This window comes from Vidua macroura, chromosome 20 (assembly GCF_024509145.1).
Source record: "Vidua macroura isolate BioBank_ID:100142 chromosome 20, ASM2450914v1, whole genome shotgun sequence".
NCBI lineage: Eukaryota > Metazoa > Chordata > Aves > Passeriformes > Viduidae > Vidua > Vidua macroura.
In genome coordinates, this window is record NC_071590.1 from 7,517,816 (window position 1) to 7,534,445 (window position 16,630).

The following is a 16,630-nucleotide window of genomic DNA, read 5'->3' on the forward strand; positions in this document are numbered from 1 at the left end:
TTCATCACAAGCAGCAAAGAAATAAAAAAGATGAGAAATCCCTGACAACTGTTCTGTCAACAGGAAGCCCATCCACTGTGCAGGGTGAGCTCAGCTGCGTGGAGGGGTGGGCAGGAAGGGTAAGGGGTCAGGTTCCCCTGCCTGCCTGTGACGTTCCCATCACATCCCTGATGGAGCATGAGGCTGTTCCTCTGCAGCCGTACAAACCCGGAGCACACAATGCACGCCTGAATGGAGAAAACAACTGCTGCACTCTGCCCTGATCCTACCAGGCTCTACAAGACATGAAGGGCTGATCAACCACTTTCTGTATTTCAAGCACTTCCAACCAGAGCAACCCTCAGCTCATAAGGCAACTTCAGTCAGAGTTGACAGTGGTTACTGGAATGACTCTGCTGATCTTCCAGGCTTTTTTTGCAGCAGTTTCCAAGCATCTCCTCCTCAGCTCTTAAATATCATTGACTCTCAGCACAATGGTAAAATACTCACAAAGCTACAGTGCTTTACAATGGCACAGAAGCAATTAAAGATTTCCAATAACATGCTACTTGGAGGATTGCAGTCTAATTGCTGAATGGTCAAGGGTTTTGGCAGCAATAACATCTTAAGGAGATAAAAAGGTTGTAAGGCTTCCCATACAAGAAATAAATAAATAAGCAGCTCTCCAAAGAATGGCAACAGCAGCCACACACCTATCCAAGTTCCTGACTTGGCACAATTCAAGATTAGGTGGTCATGAAATTTCCCACCATAAAGGCCATGGCCGTGTGACAGAGGAAAATGAAAGGGGTGGGGGAGGACAAAGGGCCAAGCAGGCCGGGCACAAAGAGAGGTTACAGCACAGAGGTGGCAACACAATGAGCCTGAATTACCCAGTGCTGTCATTTACTGTACAGTTTGTAATTACCTGCACAGCCTCAGAACTTCCTCTTTACACTGTGAAGTGTTGTTTCTTCACACTCTGCACACAAGGGTTGTCAGAAGAAAATTGATTACAGGAGAAAGCAACTCAGGTCTGAAACTGCTAACTCAGGTCTGAAAGGACATTTTGTGTCTACCTATCACTAAAAATAATTCAGTTTAACTTCTTGGGTTTATTTTTTTCCCCCTAAGAGCTCACAATGCTGTGAAGAAAGCGTCTACTCCTGCTCCTTCTTTTTTCCCCCCTCAAAATTTAAAATACATATAAAAACTGAGTTAACATCTTATAATAGAAAATAAACTGGTATGAGGCAAGCAGGAAAACCATGGAAAGCAGTGAATGTATCTGTGCTTTTAGATCCATCTGGCTCCTGAGTGTTGGAGGATGAAGGAGTAAACAGGGCAGGAGTGCTTCAACATGTGCTCAACTACGCCCAGGGAGAGCTCCCACTGCTGCCTGGCAGAAAGGAAGCCAAGGCAGAGTCAAAAGTATTTAAACACAACAAAAAATGTTTCAAAATGCCAGAGGGATGCGGGCAGCAAAGGGAGGTGGCCAATCCTCAGGTTGTGAGCAAAGGCTGAGCATCCCTCTGCACCTTCTGGCCCCGCTGAACACAGCCTGGTAAGACTCACACAGGAAGGATGTGGCACAGTGAAAGCAAGAGTTGGGTTTTCTCAAACCCCTGATGGCTGGGTCATCCTGAGATAAACATGAAAACTGGGTGACAGAAGAATCTGGCATTATCAGAGAAACTTGGAAAAACCACTTCAGGGACACCAGCAATGAACTGAAAAACTCAAACTTGGCCAGAGGCAAAGGAAGCGACTGCAGGCAGGAAGAACTGATCCATGGCAATTCCTCCAGGTTCCTTGTTAAAAACTCTTTGATATTTGCAGACTATCTGAAGCTTTGCTTTTTTCTTTCTATCTTTCCTATCAGCTGCCTTAGAGTTTTAGTAGACCAAAGTAAATTTTGAATCCTACACACAAATAAACTAGCAAATCAGCAGAATTCCCCGTAGGTCCAGTGAGAGTAGCAAGACTTTCTGGAACAAGTTACAACTATAAATTCTGAGCATTTTGATGAACACAAGTCTCCCGGACATTATTTGAATCCTTGTGAACCTGAAATGAATTAGACCCAGACCAGCTGACTACATTACTGACTAAAAGCGTCAACACAAGAGTAATTTCTGCTGATCTCTGAAAGTCAGAGCTGATCAGCCAAATACATCTACTAAAGAATACACTGAAACAGAAGTTTCTGATAATGTTTGGGTCACCACTGCCCTTCCCATTCCACAGAGAACACATTTTTAGCATAGCAAACAACTAAATCTGGATTTTTAGGTCTTGCCCGTGATCAAATAAGGACATCCAATATTAATCAGCCTTTGTGAAATTGTAATTAGGAGCACAAACTTTAAATGCTGGCCTTTACTAGGGCAGCCCGAGAGCCACAGCACCATCCTGATTGAGAACACTAGCAAAATATTAATCCAGCACTCAGCCCTGTGAGAACACTTCTGCGTGGGCCAAAAGCTCTGTCATTCTCATGCTTATTAATCTTCCCTCACAGGAGGCAAAGGACAGCATAAGCTCCACTCTGATAACTCTGTTATCTCTCTCCCCAGAAAAGGAAAGGGTGGTCCTTCCAACCAAGTGGCCATTTAAACCACCACGAGGCACTTCAGGGATCCGTGTGACATGTGACAGAGGGAGCAGAGACGAGCAGCATTTCCCCTTTCTTTTGATCCCTTTCTGTACAGTCTCCAATCCTCGGTTAAGTGTTTGAGCAGTGGGTAAAACAAACACCTTAAAAGCACTTAAATTGTTACCTGGCTACCTACTCTAGCTCAGTAAATCATCTGGAGCTCCAAAGGAAATGTTTCAGCCCACAGTATGTTGGTTTTTTTTGCCACAACTCCAGAACTACAGCAACTTCCCAAAGCCCAGGGCATATCCAGTTTGCATCGTTGCTTTGGAAGAACAGTTTAGGTACATCTCTGTTAAACCTACATTATCAGCAACCGCAGGGAAAGCCCTGATGTTTACAGGCAACACTGTGAACAGAAAAAATTACTAATTACAAACATTTTGGGTTGAGTATGAAAGGCTCACAGAGACTTAGCTGAACCGATTACCAACTGCAGCAGTGATTGCTAGCGCTCACAAAAGAAGGCACGGAGTCCGGGGACTCATTTCCATATGAAGCATAAGCAGAGATATCTGCTAAAGACTTCGTAAGTGCAAGGCAGCTGCAGTTCTAGCAAGAGCTTCTTGCGACAAGAACACAGTTCCAGGTGGGACCCAGCACTCTATCTGTAAGCCTTTCATGATGCTTTCAAGAGATAAAACAATCTGTTGGCTTCTTTAAAGAAGTATCAAGCATGGGTAGACCACAGCGACTATCTCTCTGAACGCCTTATCTACCACCCCATAGCCGCCACTTCCCTCCTTAATCCTTCCAGCCAAACCCCACGACTCAGGCAGTGGCTGTTAACTGTTTATAAATTAAATGATTATTCGTATCTGCATATCAAAGGCGGGGCGAGGGGGGGTGTGCAGCTGGAGAGACTGATTTTCCATGCGGCTTAGTTTGGGACACGGAGACACTGTGCACTTCAGAGCTGCCCAAGACTGACAGTACTGAACAACTGGCAGCAGTCTCTGCCTTGTGACCCGCAGGTGCTGAGTGTAATGTCTCAGACCTGCTCCTGTGGCTCCCACCTGCGACACCCCAGCCCGGCAGTGCCCCTCTGCCGCTCTGCGATAACCCAAGAGATCAGATAAAGCAGCTAATCTCTGCTTTGAGCAAAAAAGACGGCCAAAGTATGCGGGCCGGGGATCTGTACCCCGCTATCAGCGCCCAGCCTGCTGGCGGTCCCGCACGGGGAACCGGCGGCTCCGGCGGCAGCAAGCGCAGCCCTGAGCTGCCCGGGCAGCTCCCGTGTAACAGCGAGAGAAGAGCTCGGATGGGACTCGGAGTACTCGCAGTGAAAAAAAAGAATAACCAGGGAAGCGAGCGGTGAGGGAGCAGCAGCCGCCGGGCGCTGCCGGCGCTTATCAGCACTTCCACACTGCGGTGCCGGCCAGGGGAAAGTTTGCCCGGAGGCAACCGGCGGCGGAGCGAACTACGGGGAACGGAACGGAGCGGGCGAGGAGAGAGAGGGGATAGCGGAGTGAGCGCAGCGCACGCCCGGGCAGGGGGAGCCGCCGGGAGCCGGGGCAGGCGGAGCGGCACCGGGAAGGGGAGTCTCGGCGGTGTGTACCGGTACTCACAGCTGGGCGATGGCGCCCTGGGAGATGACGGCGTTGTCGGAGAAGTAGGGGATCATCGCTCCCCGCCGCGACGGCCGCCCTGCCCCGCGGCATCGGCACCGCCGCTCTGCCCCGCGCCCGCCGCGCCGCCCCCGCCGCGCAGGCGCGGCCCGAGGGCGGGGCCAGAGCGGGCCCCACCCCCTGCCCCGCCCAGCCCCGCACGTGGCGGCGCGGGGCTGCGGGGACAGGGAGGGGACACGCGGGACCGGGACACGCGGGACCGGGACACACGGATCAGAGACAGGCGGGACCGGGACGACACATGGATCAGGGACAGGCGGGACCGGGAGGACACATGGATCAGGGACAGGCGGACGGTCCGCCCCGCTCACGAGCCGGGGTTCAGCTGCCGGTTCCCCCGGCGGGCGGCGGCGAGGGACGGGGCACAGCACCGCGCGCGGGTGCGCCCAGCTTTTCCTTTCCCTTCCCTTTTCCCCCCTCCTCTTTTCTCTCTCAGATCTAGCCAGCGAGGCTGCACGCCCTGCAACCGGGTTTGATGCAGCACATCAAACGATGTTTTGCAAAAGGCAGGCAGCGACAACTCGGGTGCTTAGGAAACGACCTTAATTTCTCTCCTGCAGGAGACGGGGGGGAAGAGTTCTTGGCAGTAACTTTCATATGCAGAGACGCGACAACTTGCTTTCTGCCAAAGGAGAAGAGAAGCAGCTGCCTTTCAGTGCTGTTTAATCTTTAGCTCCATCACCCCTCGAGAAAAGGAAGAAAGGAAGTTATTTAGAACAAAAGTCTTGTCGTTTGGCTGCTGGGAATTCAGATGTTACAGTGCGAGGGAAACTTAATACGGTTTTCCGCTGGGGAGAGCCGGGGGCAGCTCGGTCCCACCCTGCACTGCCCATCCCAGACCGGCATTCTCCGGCCCTTACACCCAGCAAGCAGCGCGGGCGAACAACCAAGGAGCCTTGGATTGGAAGCAAGCTCAGTTTTGTGTTTCCCATAGGAATGCATGACATCCCAGCACAGAGGAACACGATATACCAGTCTTAAGTCATCTGCTCCAGGTGGCACATGCCCAGCAAGGAGGCACAAGTGAGCTGGCAGGGGAAGATGTGAGTTTAAACACTACTTGTTAATGACATCTGCTCAAGAGCAAAAAATACCAAGGCATCAACTGCAGAGCTGCCCCTGTGATCTAGCAGCAGAGCTGGAAGCCAAAAGCTTAATCAGCTTTATTTCCAATTATTAACTAAAAGTTTCAGAGAAGCAGAGAGAGGTTGAAAAAATCAACAGAGTGTGATGGCAGCTGCTTCAGGTCTTGATAGGAGACTTGACAGGAGTGAGAAGACGCTTGTCTGAAAGGTCTTGACTATCTCCACTTCAGGGATGGGCAGAGAAAAGGGCAAAGCAGTGGAACTTGTGATTCTGCAAGTTTTGCTAGGGTATTGTTTGGGTGCAACAATTTAAGCAATGTCATCCTATATAGCCAGGAGCACAGCTCTGGTAATGGTGCCTCACAGCTGTAAAGAAAATGCAGTGCCAGCTTGCTGCAATGCCAAAAAAAAAATCATTTTGTTAGGCAGAAATGAAGTCGGTTGCAAGAAGCAATGGAAAAATCAGGACTAAGAAATGGAGGGTAACTCAATCCTTCCAGAGGTCAAGAGACTGGCAAGAACCTCATATTCAGTAGTAACACATACCACACATTCACAGACTGAAAAACAAGCCCAGAACTTCTGTTCTATTCTAATTAATAACTTAAGGGCTTTATTCAAACATTGTAGAAGACTAAATGTACTTAGATACTGTCCAGACACGTCAGATTTCTTACACATAACTACCATTACAAGACAAGCCCTTAAAACCTGCTGAAAACAAGTGCAGTGATTAACTACAAGCAGCTACTCATAACATATAAATAATAGATTTGTAAATGAATTAGTCCTGGATTAATACAACCATGCACTGCATCTCCATATGCCAGGGAACCAAGTGATGACAGAAATATCCCATTTGTTTTCTGTTTGAACCTTTAGAGAACAGAAATAGGAAATTCTCAAATAAGTTAATATCTTGAAATCTGCACTAAAAAAGAGCTATTTGAACTTGGGTTTGTTGCCATAAAGATTGAAACCGCAGCCTGAAAGTGCCACTGTTTTTAGGTACATGTTAGTGAGATCAGCATTTCATTTCCCACTGTCCATTTGTGGAGACTCAGAGAATCATTAAGGTTGGAAAAGACCTCCAAGATGAAATCAAATCTTTGACCCATCACCACCCTGTCAACTCGACAACAGCAATAAGTGCTATGTTATTTTCATATTTTCCTTTTTACATCAGACTTAAGGAACAACTCTGTTTCTTTGTCAAAGTTGCTTCAATGTTTAGACACGAGTAAAAGTTTAGACCCAGTAAATTGATCTCTCAGCATGCAGGAGCAAGGAGCAGGCAGAAAGAAAGGGATGCACGAGATGGAGTTTAGGCAGCAAGTCACAAGACAGCCAAGAAACTGCTCCTGGCTGGAAGCAGGTGCACTCTGCTGGGACAAATACACAAAGAATTTAAAGTGCACAAAATTGCAGTGATGACAGGTAGCAGCCTAAATCACCGCCGTGCTGCAACAGAGCATGTGAGCAGGGCCATTAATCACTGCATGACAAGATGTAAATACGCCTGTCTGGGGTCTCAGGCGCTGCCCAGCCCACGGCACGAAATGACACTTTGCTGCAGGGAAAAGGGCACTGCTTGTCTGAGTTCTGCTCAGCATTTCCCACTCCCCAGGAGGCCCCGGGACCAGCGGGGCAGGCGGCAAACCCCGCAAGGCACCGTGACACCACAAGGCTGTGGGGCAGCAGGATCCCATTTAACCTTTGAACACCACACAAACTAATAAACTGGAGTTATATACAGCACGTGAGACACACCATAAAAACACCCATCCCCAAACCTTTGCTACACTAAGCAGCTAGAACCAGTTATGGAAGCACAATGGAAAAAAAAAAAAAAAAGTGTGAGGGGTGTCTGAGCAAGCACTTCAGGAGAGGGGAGCAGGAGGAATGCTACCAGAGCTGCCTCTGGAAAGAAGTTTCAGGGGCTGGAAGGAGAACATGCATGCACAAATCTCTCCTATTGACTCGTAGTGTTCGGTCTGGCAGACAAGGCTGACAACATATTGTTTATTCATACAGTCATAATTTTCCCTGGTGTCTGCATTGCAAAACTCCACAATCACAGCAGCTTGCACAGTACCTTCAGCTGTTTCGCCTTGCTGGTGCATTTTAGGAGTTTTTGATCTTGCTGTGGTGTAACAGAGTACTCCTGTGTCCTACACAGGACTAGCACTTGCTAATGGGCTTCTCCTTGTCCAGCTCCGGCCCCGGTGCACAGTTCAGGCTTGGCACTGGCGTGCCCAGATTTGACACTTGCAGGAGGCATGCTCAGAGCTGGACACCCAGTCGTGTCAGTGCACATAGTCCACATGCAAACAGGGCATTCATCAAGCTTCTGTTTCCATCCAAGATCAACAGCTTCAGGCTGAATTGCTGCTTCTTGTCAGACCACACAAAGGTGTGGGTGTCATCGTGTTCCACCCACTCCTATCCCACAGGGGCTTGCTGAGTGTCTGCTCACATGTTAACATTATTTAATCTGGAGCATGATTGTTTTATTAGGCATCTTCAATTTTTAGTCTACACTAAGGGGGACCTGATGACCTCTTTTCATTTTATAGTACACCTACCAGTGAGATTTTCTCTGGTCCCCTCAGTTCTCTCTTTCTGAAGAACCTTAATGAACACAACATACTGTCATAGTCTTTCTAACTCCAGTGGGTGTCAAGGGTTGGGTATTATTACACCTGTTTGGACTGAAGTCCAGGTACTCTCTGCAAAAGCAAGGAATGTTCTGTTCCTACAAACATGGAAAATACTAAAGCTGTAACACTGGTCATGTTCAAGGTAAAGGGGACAGTGGGAGGCTGTCACACATTGGAATTTTGCCCATTATCATTATTATCAGTATCACAGAAAAGACAATGCAGAACCCAGACCCATGTTTTCAGGGGATTATGAAAAAACTCGTGAAGCTGCTGTGACAAAGAAACCTCCCCCTCATCCCCAGCACATCCTCTCCCTGCCGAGCAAAGTGCCACGGCCGTGTCTGCTCAGCCACCTTTACTGCACATGTGGAAAGTTTATTCTGTACTGTTCAACAGCTGCTTCCGGTGATATTTATGAAAAGTCACCGAGTTTTAAAAACAACGCGTCCCTGCCCACAGCCGAGCACGGGAGTCTTGCACAGGCACCGCCGGGGAACAGAGGTAGCAAGTTCATTTCCGTGTGCAGAGGTGGGGCCAAGTCCTTTTTTGTTCTCACCGGCAGCTACACTCAGTCTTTGTCCACAAAGGCAGCTGTGTCTGCATCAGCTCTGATGGGAAGAGTCCTAAGGGGTAGCCTTGAAAAACTTGCTGCCACACTGAGCTCTTTGAGGGTCAAAGGACCTGATGACCCTGTGTTTTTGGTGGGAAGTCAGTTAAGTCATCCTTTTGCCATGAGGACACATGGCTTTAAGCACTGAACAGAGCTGACAGATAAGTGTGAGTGGATGAAGAATCCAAATAGATAATTTATTTAGGAAGAGCCTTAAATTAGTGCAGCAAACCTGTAAATAGGTAGAGACCAACTGGCTGAGAGCAGCACCTCATGCACTCATCTCCTACTGCTGCCTCTGCCTTGGAGGAGAAGCTGATCTGTCAGAAGCCTTCTGGATGGTTCTGGCATGGGAGATGAAGACTTCTGTGTTCTGCAGTCCAATTTATCAGGAAAACATGAAGTGATTTCAGTAGCAGCCACCATAAACAAGCCAATGCACGCAGGGCAGAAGGAGCTAGAGGTACAGCACAGACACAAAGCTTTCCCAGTGATAACAGACATACCACCCACCAAGGCAGGGCTTACATACACCAGCTGGATTACACACAGCCAGGGGAACTTAACAAAGTAATTATAAAGGAGTCCATATCTAGTTAAAACAAAACCAAACCAAACAAAAACCAAAAAAAAAAAAAAAAAAAAAAAAAAAGGCAGGGGGAGGCAGGAACAGGGAAAGCACGCAAAACTGTACTTTAATCCTGAAGAACCAGTCAGAACAGGAAGCCACATTCTAAATTTGGTTATTTAAGCTGTCAAAGAGTATTTCTGTTTCCAGTTCTTGAGCAAAGAAATCAGCCAAGTACAGGGGTAGGGAGATAAGCATCACTGAAAGAACAAACCCCTGCTTTTAAAGCCCTTTGGTCAGCTGCCCATCATGATCGATGATTAGGCTGCCTAGTTGAGAATTCAACACCTATTTTGCAATATTATCAGTTCATTAAACCTTTCCCTCACCAGCCCCACATCCAATCACTGTATAGTTTACTTATCATTAAATCTTCGAGGGTCTGACACAGAGAGGTCAATGCTCAATTACAGCTTTTTTACAGAGCCTGAAGGAAAGATGACTGAAGGGACCCGAGCAGGGAAAGGGACACAGGCAGCAATGTCTGCTCTCAAAAGCAATGCCAGGTAGGTAAAGTATTATTTCAGTGACCTGTGGGAAAGAAAGATCTAAATCCTCCCAAGTGTCAAACCATCCACTCACCCAATTTTATAAGGGAATGTTTTTGATGCAAAGACACCAAAGAGCTGAACGGCAATGAGTCCAGAAACCCTGGCTTAGATTATCAAAATACATTTAAGTGTCAGAAATCCACGAAATGCTGAAAACTCTGAAGATTCATGTTTAACTTTGAAGTCTTGTGAAGGTGTCTCACCAGGAAAGGGAATTTCAGTTTCTATTCTAAAGGAACAGAAATCCTTTAGCTTAGAGCACCTGGTTCATGCTCAGCAGAGACAGAAGCACATATGGAATCCTTAAGGCACCTCCTGGTCAACCCCTCCTCTGTGACCCTCTGAAGGAGCACAAGTGCATGGGAGCAGCTGCTCTGGACCCTTTTGGTAGCTGAAGGATCTGACCCACCTTCATTCCTTTTATTTCCCAGCTTGTCCTTGCCCTGTTCCTCATTCTCCTCCGTTCACACGCTTAGAATGACAAATTCAAAACCACTTTTCATATGCATTCAGATTTTGAGCTAGCTCCCTGTGTTTACCTGGTAATTTGGCAAGGCAATGATATTACTCTGCTTGATCCTTCAGCCTGAAGATCACACCTGAAATCATCTCACACATTGTTGTGATCCACAGGTATGTCATCGGACTGGACCAAACACGTTGCAACCACAAACACAGACCTTGCAGTGAATCAGCCCTGCAGATACCTGTTACTAATCTAATAAACCCAAATTTTACTGCCAGTTCACTACCTTTGCTCGCAGTTTGGTGATAAAATAACTGATATTCAAAAATGAAGGCTACTGTAATGAATCTGGCCCACAGAACTTTTTCTGGTGGTCAGCAGAGCTGGCAAATGACCAGAACTGTTCTTTATCTCGGCATTACACTCTCCCCCAGCAGCTGCAGAAAATGCCAGAGAGAGGCTGAGCTGTCACTGAAAGGAAAGACAGAAAGATGAATTCAGGAAACACATTCTAAAGATAAGGTTCATACTACAAGAGCTTAGTAATCTCCAGCATGGATAAACACACGTTTTCCTGTACAGCACACACAGAGCCCCGTCTTACTCAAGATGGACTTAACAAACTGTCTTGCACACCCAATAAAGATCCAGCTACTGTTCAAGTACCAACAGAATAATTGTTTGGCAGCTGCAGCAGCAAGCTAAGGCAGCACAAGGAAGGTTTAGTTGCCAGAACTCTCAGCACACAGCTTTTGGAAGTGTCTCTTGTAACACCAGGTAGGTTTTAAGGATAGCCAGGAGCGACAGGAGCACCAAATGGTGATGACACACATCTCCAAAAGTCACAGCAGTCACAGGATGCTGCAGACCCACACACCTCAGTGTGGAGTGTGAATGAGCCTTTGGAAGTGCAGTCAATTCAGTATCACATGATCACCCCCCACTTCTCGCAGGGACTAACACATATTGTACAACAGCTCTCAGTTTAAAAATCAAACACGGTGCCTTACAGTTTATTGAGCTGCTGCCCTGTAGAAGAAAGCACATGTACCTATTCCACTTACTCTTTGAAAAGCAACTTTTACACTGCTATAAACCATCGGCTCCTGCATCAGATTGTGGTCTTCTGCTCCTAAAACAAAGGTATTTACTCACAGCTTGAGACCTTGAGGCAACTTGGCACATCCAGCTGTTATCATGCCAATAATCTGATTTGCTTTCCCTCCCGTTCACTCCTGGAAGGAATTATTTTGACTTAAAAAAAACAAACCAGAAGGTAACCATACTTGTGCTGCAGAAGGTGTGTTTTTTTTTTTTTTTCTTTTTAAATTATAATTTAACACCACATTCTTGCCTCCACTTGAAGAGGGGAGGACAAGCACTTTCTGTGAACATTTTCAGGTAACAAGTTTCAGATTTCAAGCAGGATGTAATTTCTGTGGCACCTGAAGGGAAGGACAGGCTCCTCAGCTCTACCTGAGCAAATGGACTTTAGTCTGACCCACTGCCAGGCCATAAAAGTTCAAAGAATCCCTCTGAAGTCCCTGGCAGCCTCACTAGGCAATACGGCTCACCCAATTTTATATGCTCAGTTACTGAGCAGCCTCAAATGCTGCATTTCAGCAACCAGAGCGGTTTCAAGGCACACAGAAGTGGTAGAATCATGATGGTGTGGAAATAGAGGCACCATTTAAAACATAAACCCCAAAAAGCAAGCGGCAGATCCTGACAGCAAATCCAATGCAGCTGCAGCACCGCTGCTGCCCCGGGCCCCGGAGATGTCGTTTGTCAGCAAAACAAAGATGCTGAATCCTTGCAACCTTGGCACAGAGCACACAAAACCTGAATGTCAATACCTCAGCGGCTGTAAACACAACTCACAGCTCAATACATGTGTGTTTTAGGTAAATTTTAACAACCAGTTTTGGGATGCTGCAAAGAGCTTGTTAACACAGATGCTCCATTAAGAGTGTATTCAGTATGTCTGGGGACAGGAGGGATGTGCAGGCCAGTTTAGCTCCACAGCCTCCAGACAGCCTAATAAAAATGTCAGAACATAGCTATGAAGGTAATAAATGTAATAAATAGATTGTTCAGGACATCTGCTTATGCAGCACTGTCTCGGTTCCACCAGCCAAGAGTGACAGGGACTGGCTCGATCAGGGACTCCAGAGCAAGAGCCTGGATCTGTGTCAGGGCTTTGGGGATCTCACCCATAAACTGCATGAATGGTCACTGCTGGACACAGAGCAGGGCTTGGGTGTGAGAAAAAATATTGCAGAAGCCAAGCTGGTTTCACCTATTTGTTCAGCTTCAGGTATTGTCAGCATTAACTTGCTGGGGTTTTTAATAATGGATAGAAGTATTTGTAGAAGTCAGATCTATGTTCACTATACCCAAGTACTTTCCTCAGTAGGAAAACAAATCATTCCTCTTTGCATCAACACAAAAGAGTTCTTCGACAGGAAATGCCATTTCAAGCACCTTCCAAGGATGACTGCAGAGCACACAGGAACTCTCTTTCTGCACTCTGACAGCTCTTTCCATCTTTTGGACAAAAGTTTAAGCAGATTCTGCTAATTTCCAAAGCAGAAAGCTCCTCAGTCCATGATGGTGCTGTCGAGTGCAGACTTGTCAGGTCATTTGAATGCTCCGTAGAGCAGGTTTATGTTTAAACAGCATTTTCACACAGTTCTCCCTTCTCTGTGAGACCCAGTCCAGGCAATCACAGGCCCCTCTGGTGTTAAATCTTAAAAAGCACAGGTCAGCAAACAGACAGATCATTTTGTTTAAGTATGGTGATCACCTACAAGTTTAAGTTTCTGTTTGTAACTTACTTCTCTGCTTCTTTGGGGGACTGATGCTCTTCATAGTCTCTGCTCAACAAACACTGTCCCTCCTGCTGTCCTGCTGCCAGGCTTTCCTGCATGTTCCCCTCACCCCAATAGATATCCCATACCTCATCAGGGAGCAAAGATAAACAGCAGGAACCTAACACAAGAAGCTATCTAGATTTTGCTAACCACAGGATTAGCAGTGCTGTTGAGCTGGATCTGAGTGTAACATTTCTTCTGAGATAGCAATCCCCAGGCTGTGCAGAGATGTGGGGACACGGGAATGGAAATGAAGGCTCTACCCAATGATTGTCAAGACTGACCACTGCAAAAATCTTCTGACACCAAACAAGTCCATGTGCTTATGCTTAGGTCTTCACTAACTCCCTTGCAAGCATTAACACCTTTGTGCACTAGGATCCTATTTAATAACCTTTGAAAAGTTATTTTATTCATGCAAACACACATTTAGTCCTACCACAGCAGTACTCCTGGCTTCAGTGTCCAGTTACCAGGATGAGTTTGGACATGCCTGATGCCTGACATGCTGAGGTAGCACGTGAACACGTTTTCCATCACCGCAGGAGACAAAAGGTCTCCTCATCAGAAGAATTTTACAAACAGCAAAAAAAAAAAAACCCACCCCAAGCAGTGACCACTGCCTGGAGCTGCAGCCAGGTCACCTGAATGAAGCCTCAGCAGAACTGGGCCCTGTCCAGGCAGGCAGTGAGGAATGTCAGGCTACTGCAGAGCACTACCTGAGTGACACTGCAGCTGGAAACACGCTTTTCCTTTTAAGCCAAACTCAATCTGTAGCCTTTTTACTGCCTGGATTTTTAATAGCTGCTACTTGCTATGTTCTTGTGAAAACTGGGGATTAGATATACTCAGGAACTGTTTATGGACATCTGCTGCTCCTCCACAGCAGGACTCCAGGTTCACTACTTACCCCATCTGACTCTATTATTTTTATCCTACTGTAATCAAACACATTTAACACCCACCCCCTTGTTTTCCCCCTGAAGGAGTTTGGTTTTAGTTAGCTCTGTGACCCCAGTAACAGGAGTCACAGAGCTCGGATCACCACATCAACAGCAGGTTGTCATTTCCTACCCCAGGAAGTTATTTCAAATATATTAAAAAAAAATGCTCATTTCAGACCTAACCTACAATGGTTGCTAAGTGCCCACAACAATTAAATACCTCCCATCCCTTCCAATACGTTATGTATACTGAGATCAAGTCATGAGTTGATCTTGTGACTGCTGGAAGGCCAAGAGTGAAATGAAAAATTGGAGTTTAGCTGAGTTCAATTTAAGCCTTCGGGAATTGTGCTTTCCAGCTTTCCTCTCACTCATGAAAGCTGTAAAATGAAGAAACAGCAATTCTTAAATCAACATTTAGGGCTAGAAGACTGAAGTAAACAGGGCAGTCACCTTCCCTGAGCCACAGAATCACAGAACTACAGTGAAATCATGGGAATGTGCAACCAGGACAGCTTTTTCTTTTGCAGATTTATCCAAGTTGGCCCCAAAACACAAAGCCCAGATCTCATTCAAGTATTTGAAATGCTAGATATTATGGCTTCTGTTGCTACCTACTCACACAAACACCATTAAGCAAAGAACCGTAACAGCCAGAGAGCTCATAAAGGGAGAACCATTTCACCTTCACTTCCCCTTTGCTCCCTCTGGAGGGAATCTGAAGCCTTTCACAAAATCTGGATGCAACATTTTAAGCCAAGAAAGTGTTCCTGCCATTGGAGAAGTCACTATACCATTTTTACTTTTATTAGGTTCAGCTGAAATAATTTTTTTGATGGCTTAGAGGAAAGGAGATAAAGCTTACAACACCCCTAGAAGTCTTACCCTGCAGACTATACCTACATTATAATAATCACCATTACTTGTCACCACTCAATCAGCTGAGTTCCAATGTTTATTTTATAGCAAATAACATTTACCAAAAAAAGTTCTTCCTGAAGCAACTGAAATCAGCATTTACAAGAGGTGAACACCTCCCTGCAAAACAATCCTAATTAAACAACAAAAAAAAAATCCCTGAAAATTCTCAGTGTCTCCTAATTTTGGAGCATAAATTTCACTACCTGCATCAGCAGCAAATATCCACAAATCCACTGAACGTGCTATTTAAGCAGCAGGTGCCTGTATAGATCAGGATCACCCTTGATGGCAACAGTGAGTTTTTAACCAGAGAACAAGAGTTTATTAGTCTGGTTATACCTCTCAGAATACTCTGATGGTGGACTAAATCCCGAGAAGCAAAACAGGACACTGGAGGGAGCTACAGAAACAGCAGTTTGGAGAATATATTCACTGACATCTTTGCCAACTGTTCCCCATATTTATTTTTTAGTGTGCAGTCTGACTTTTCCCATTTCCTGCTGCAGCAAACCCTTTACTAGAACCCATTTTTCAGTAAGGCTCATTTAAGATAGTTGTGCAACATCAACAACAGGCAGAAAGTGAAGTGTATTTGCAGGACATGCCAGAGGAACAGCAAAAGCCCTGTGGAACATTCCACACAGCAAGGCATCCTCGAGGACCCCTGTGAGCCTGGAGTGACAATCTTACCTTCTGGGCTGGGACCGGCATTCTTCTTCCCCGCTGTCTGCCTCCTGCATGCATAAGGAAAGGAGAAAAACATTAATATCTTTTAAAACATGCAGAAAGCAAAGGTTTGCATTTCACTGGTTTGATTGTGTAAGGCAAGGGGAACTCTCCCTGCTCCTGCATGCAGCTGTCACTAAAGAGGAACTCACTTTCTGCTCAGCTGTCACTTCATGTTCTCTCAAAAGCTTTTTAAAAACTCAACGTTACAGGAATTTTTGCCCCTGCAGGATTTTGCATGCTTTTGCATGGACTTCCAGTGACCCCTGCCAAATATGGCAGGCCAAGAGCCAAACACATAGTTCACTTCTGGGCAAAAATCTCTGGGTTTTTATTACCTTTATGGAGATCATATTAATTCATAGTCCAGTGTCAGCAATCAAGTGTAAAAATCCACAAAACCAGCACGTAATAAACCTCACAAATCAGACTGAGTGAGCACAGATATGACCAGAAAGGAGAAATTTGACATATTATGTTGCTTTAGATGAGATATTAATATGCACAATCTCTAATGTGCTGTGGAATTTTACTAGGCCTATCTACTACAGCCCAAAGCAATACCTCAGCAGAGAGATCTCAGCAATTAATTCTGCTTCACAGTACATTTACATACGCCCTGCCAGGCACTGGAGATAGGGTACAGGATCTGTTGTATTAGTGAGAACTTACTATGTTTGTGCAGGTCCACAGGGAAAAAGCATTTTAAAACATACCAAGGGTTTTGTCAGGGCAGGGGATCCCATGAAAACCAGAGTTCAGATAGAGGAAGGAAAAAGATAATTTTGTTCTTGGTTGCTCTGGGCTTCCCTCCTGCAGGTCTCCTTTGGCAATCCTGCCAGAACATAAGCTCCAATTGAGTTCCCTGTGGGTTTACAAGAAGTTGACTTGGGGAAGCAA

The 16,630-nt window shown here is 46.1% G+C and overlaps 1 protein-coding gene across 3 annotated transcripts in view; it reads right to left on the reverse strand.

Annotated features, from left to right (window-relative positions):
- SSH2 (slingshot protein phosphatase 2) overlaps positions 1-16,630 on the reverse strand; it is an 87,247-nt gene that overhangs the window by 43,634 nt on the left and 26,983 nt on the right. For 2 of the 3 annotated variants that reach the window (XM_053995964.1, XM_053995963.1), the window contains exon 2: positions 15,695-15,738. In XM_053995964.1, coding sequence (XP_053851939.1) covers positions 15,695-15,738 — 44 coding nt within the window. Of the gene's footprint in view, positions 1-4,203; positions 4,295-15,694; positions 15,739-16,630 lie in introns of those variants that run through there. The other variant, XM_053995965.1, reaches the window with a different exon arrangement.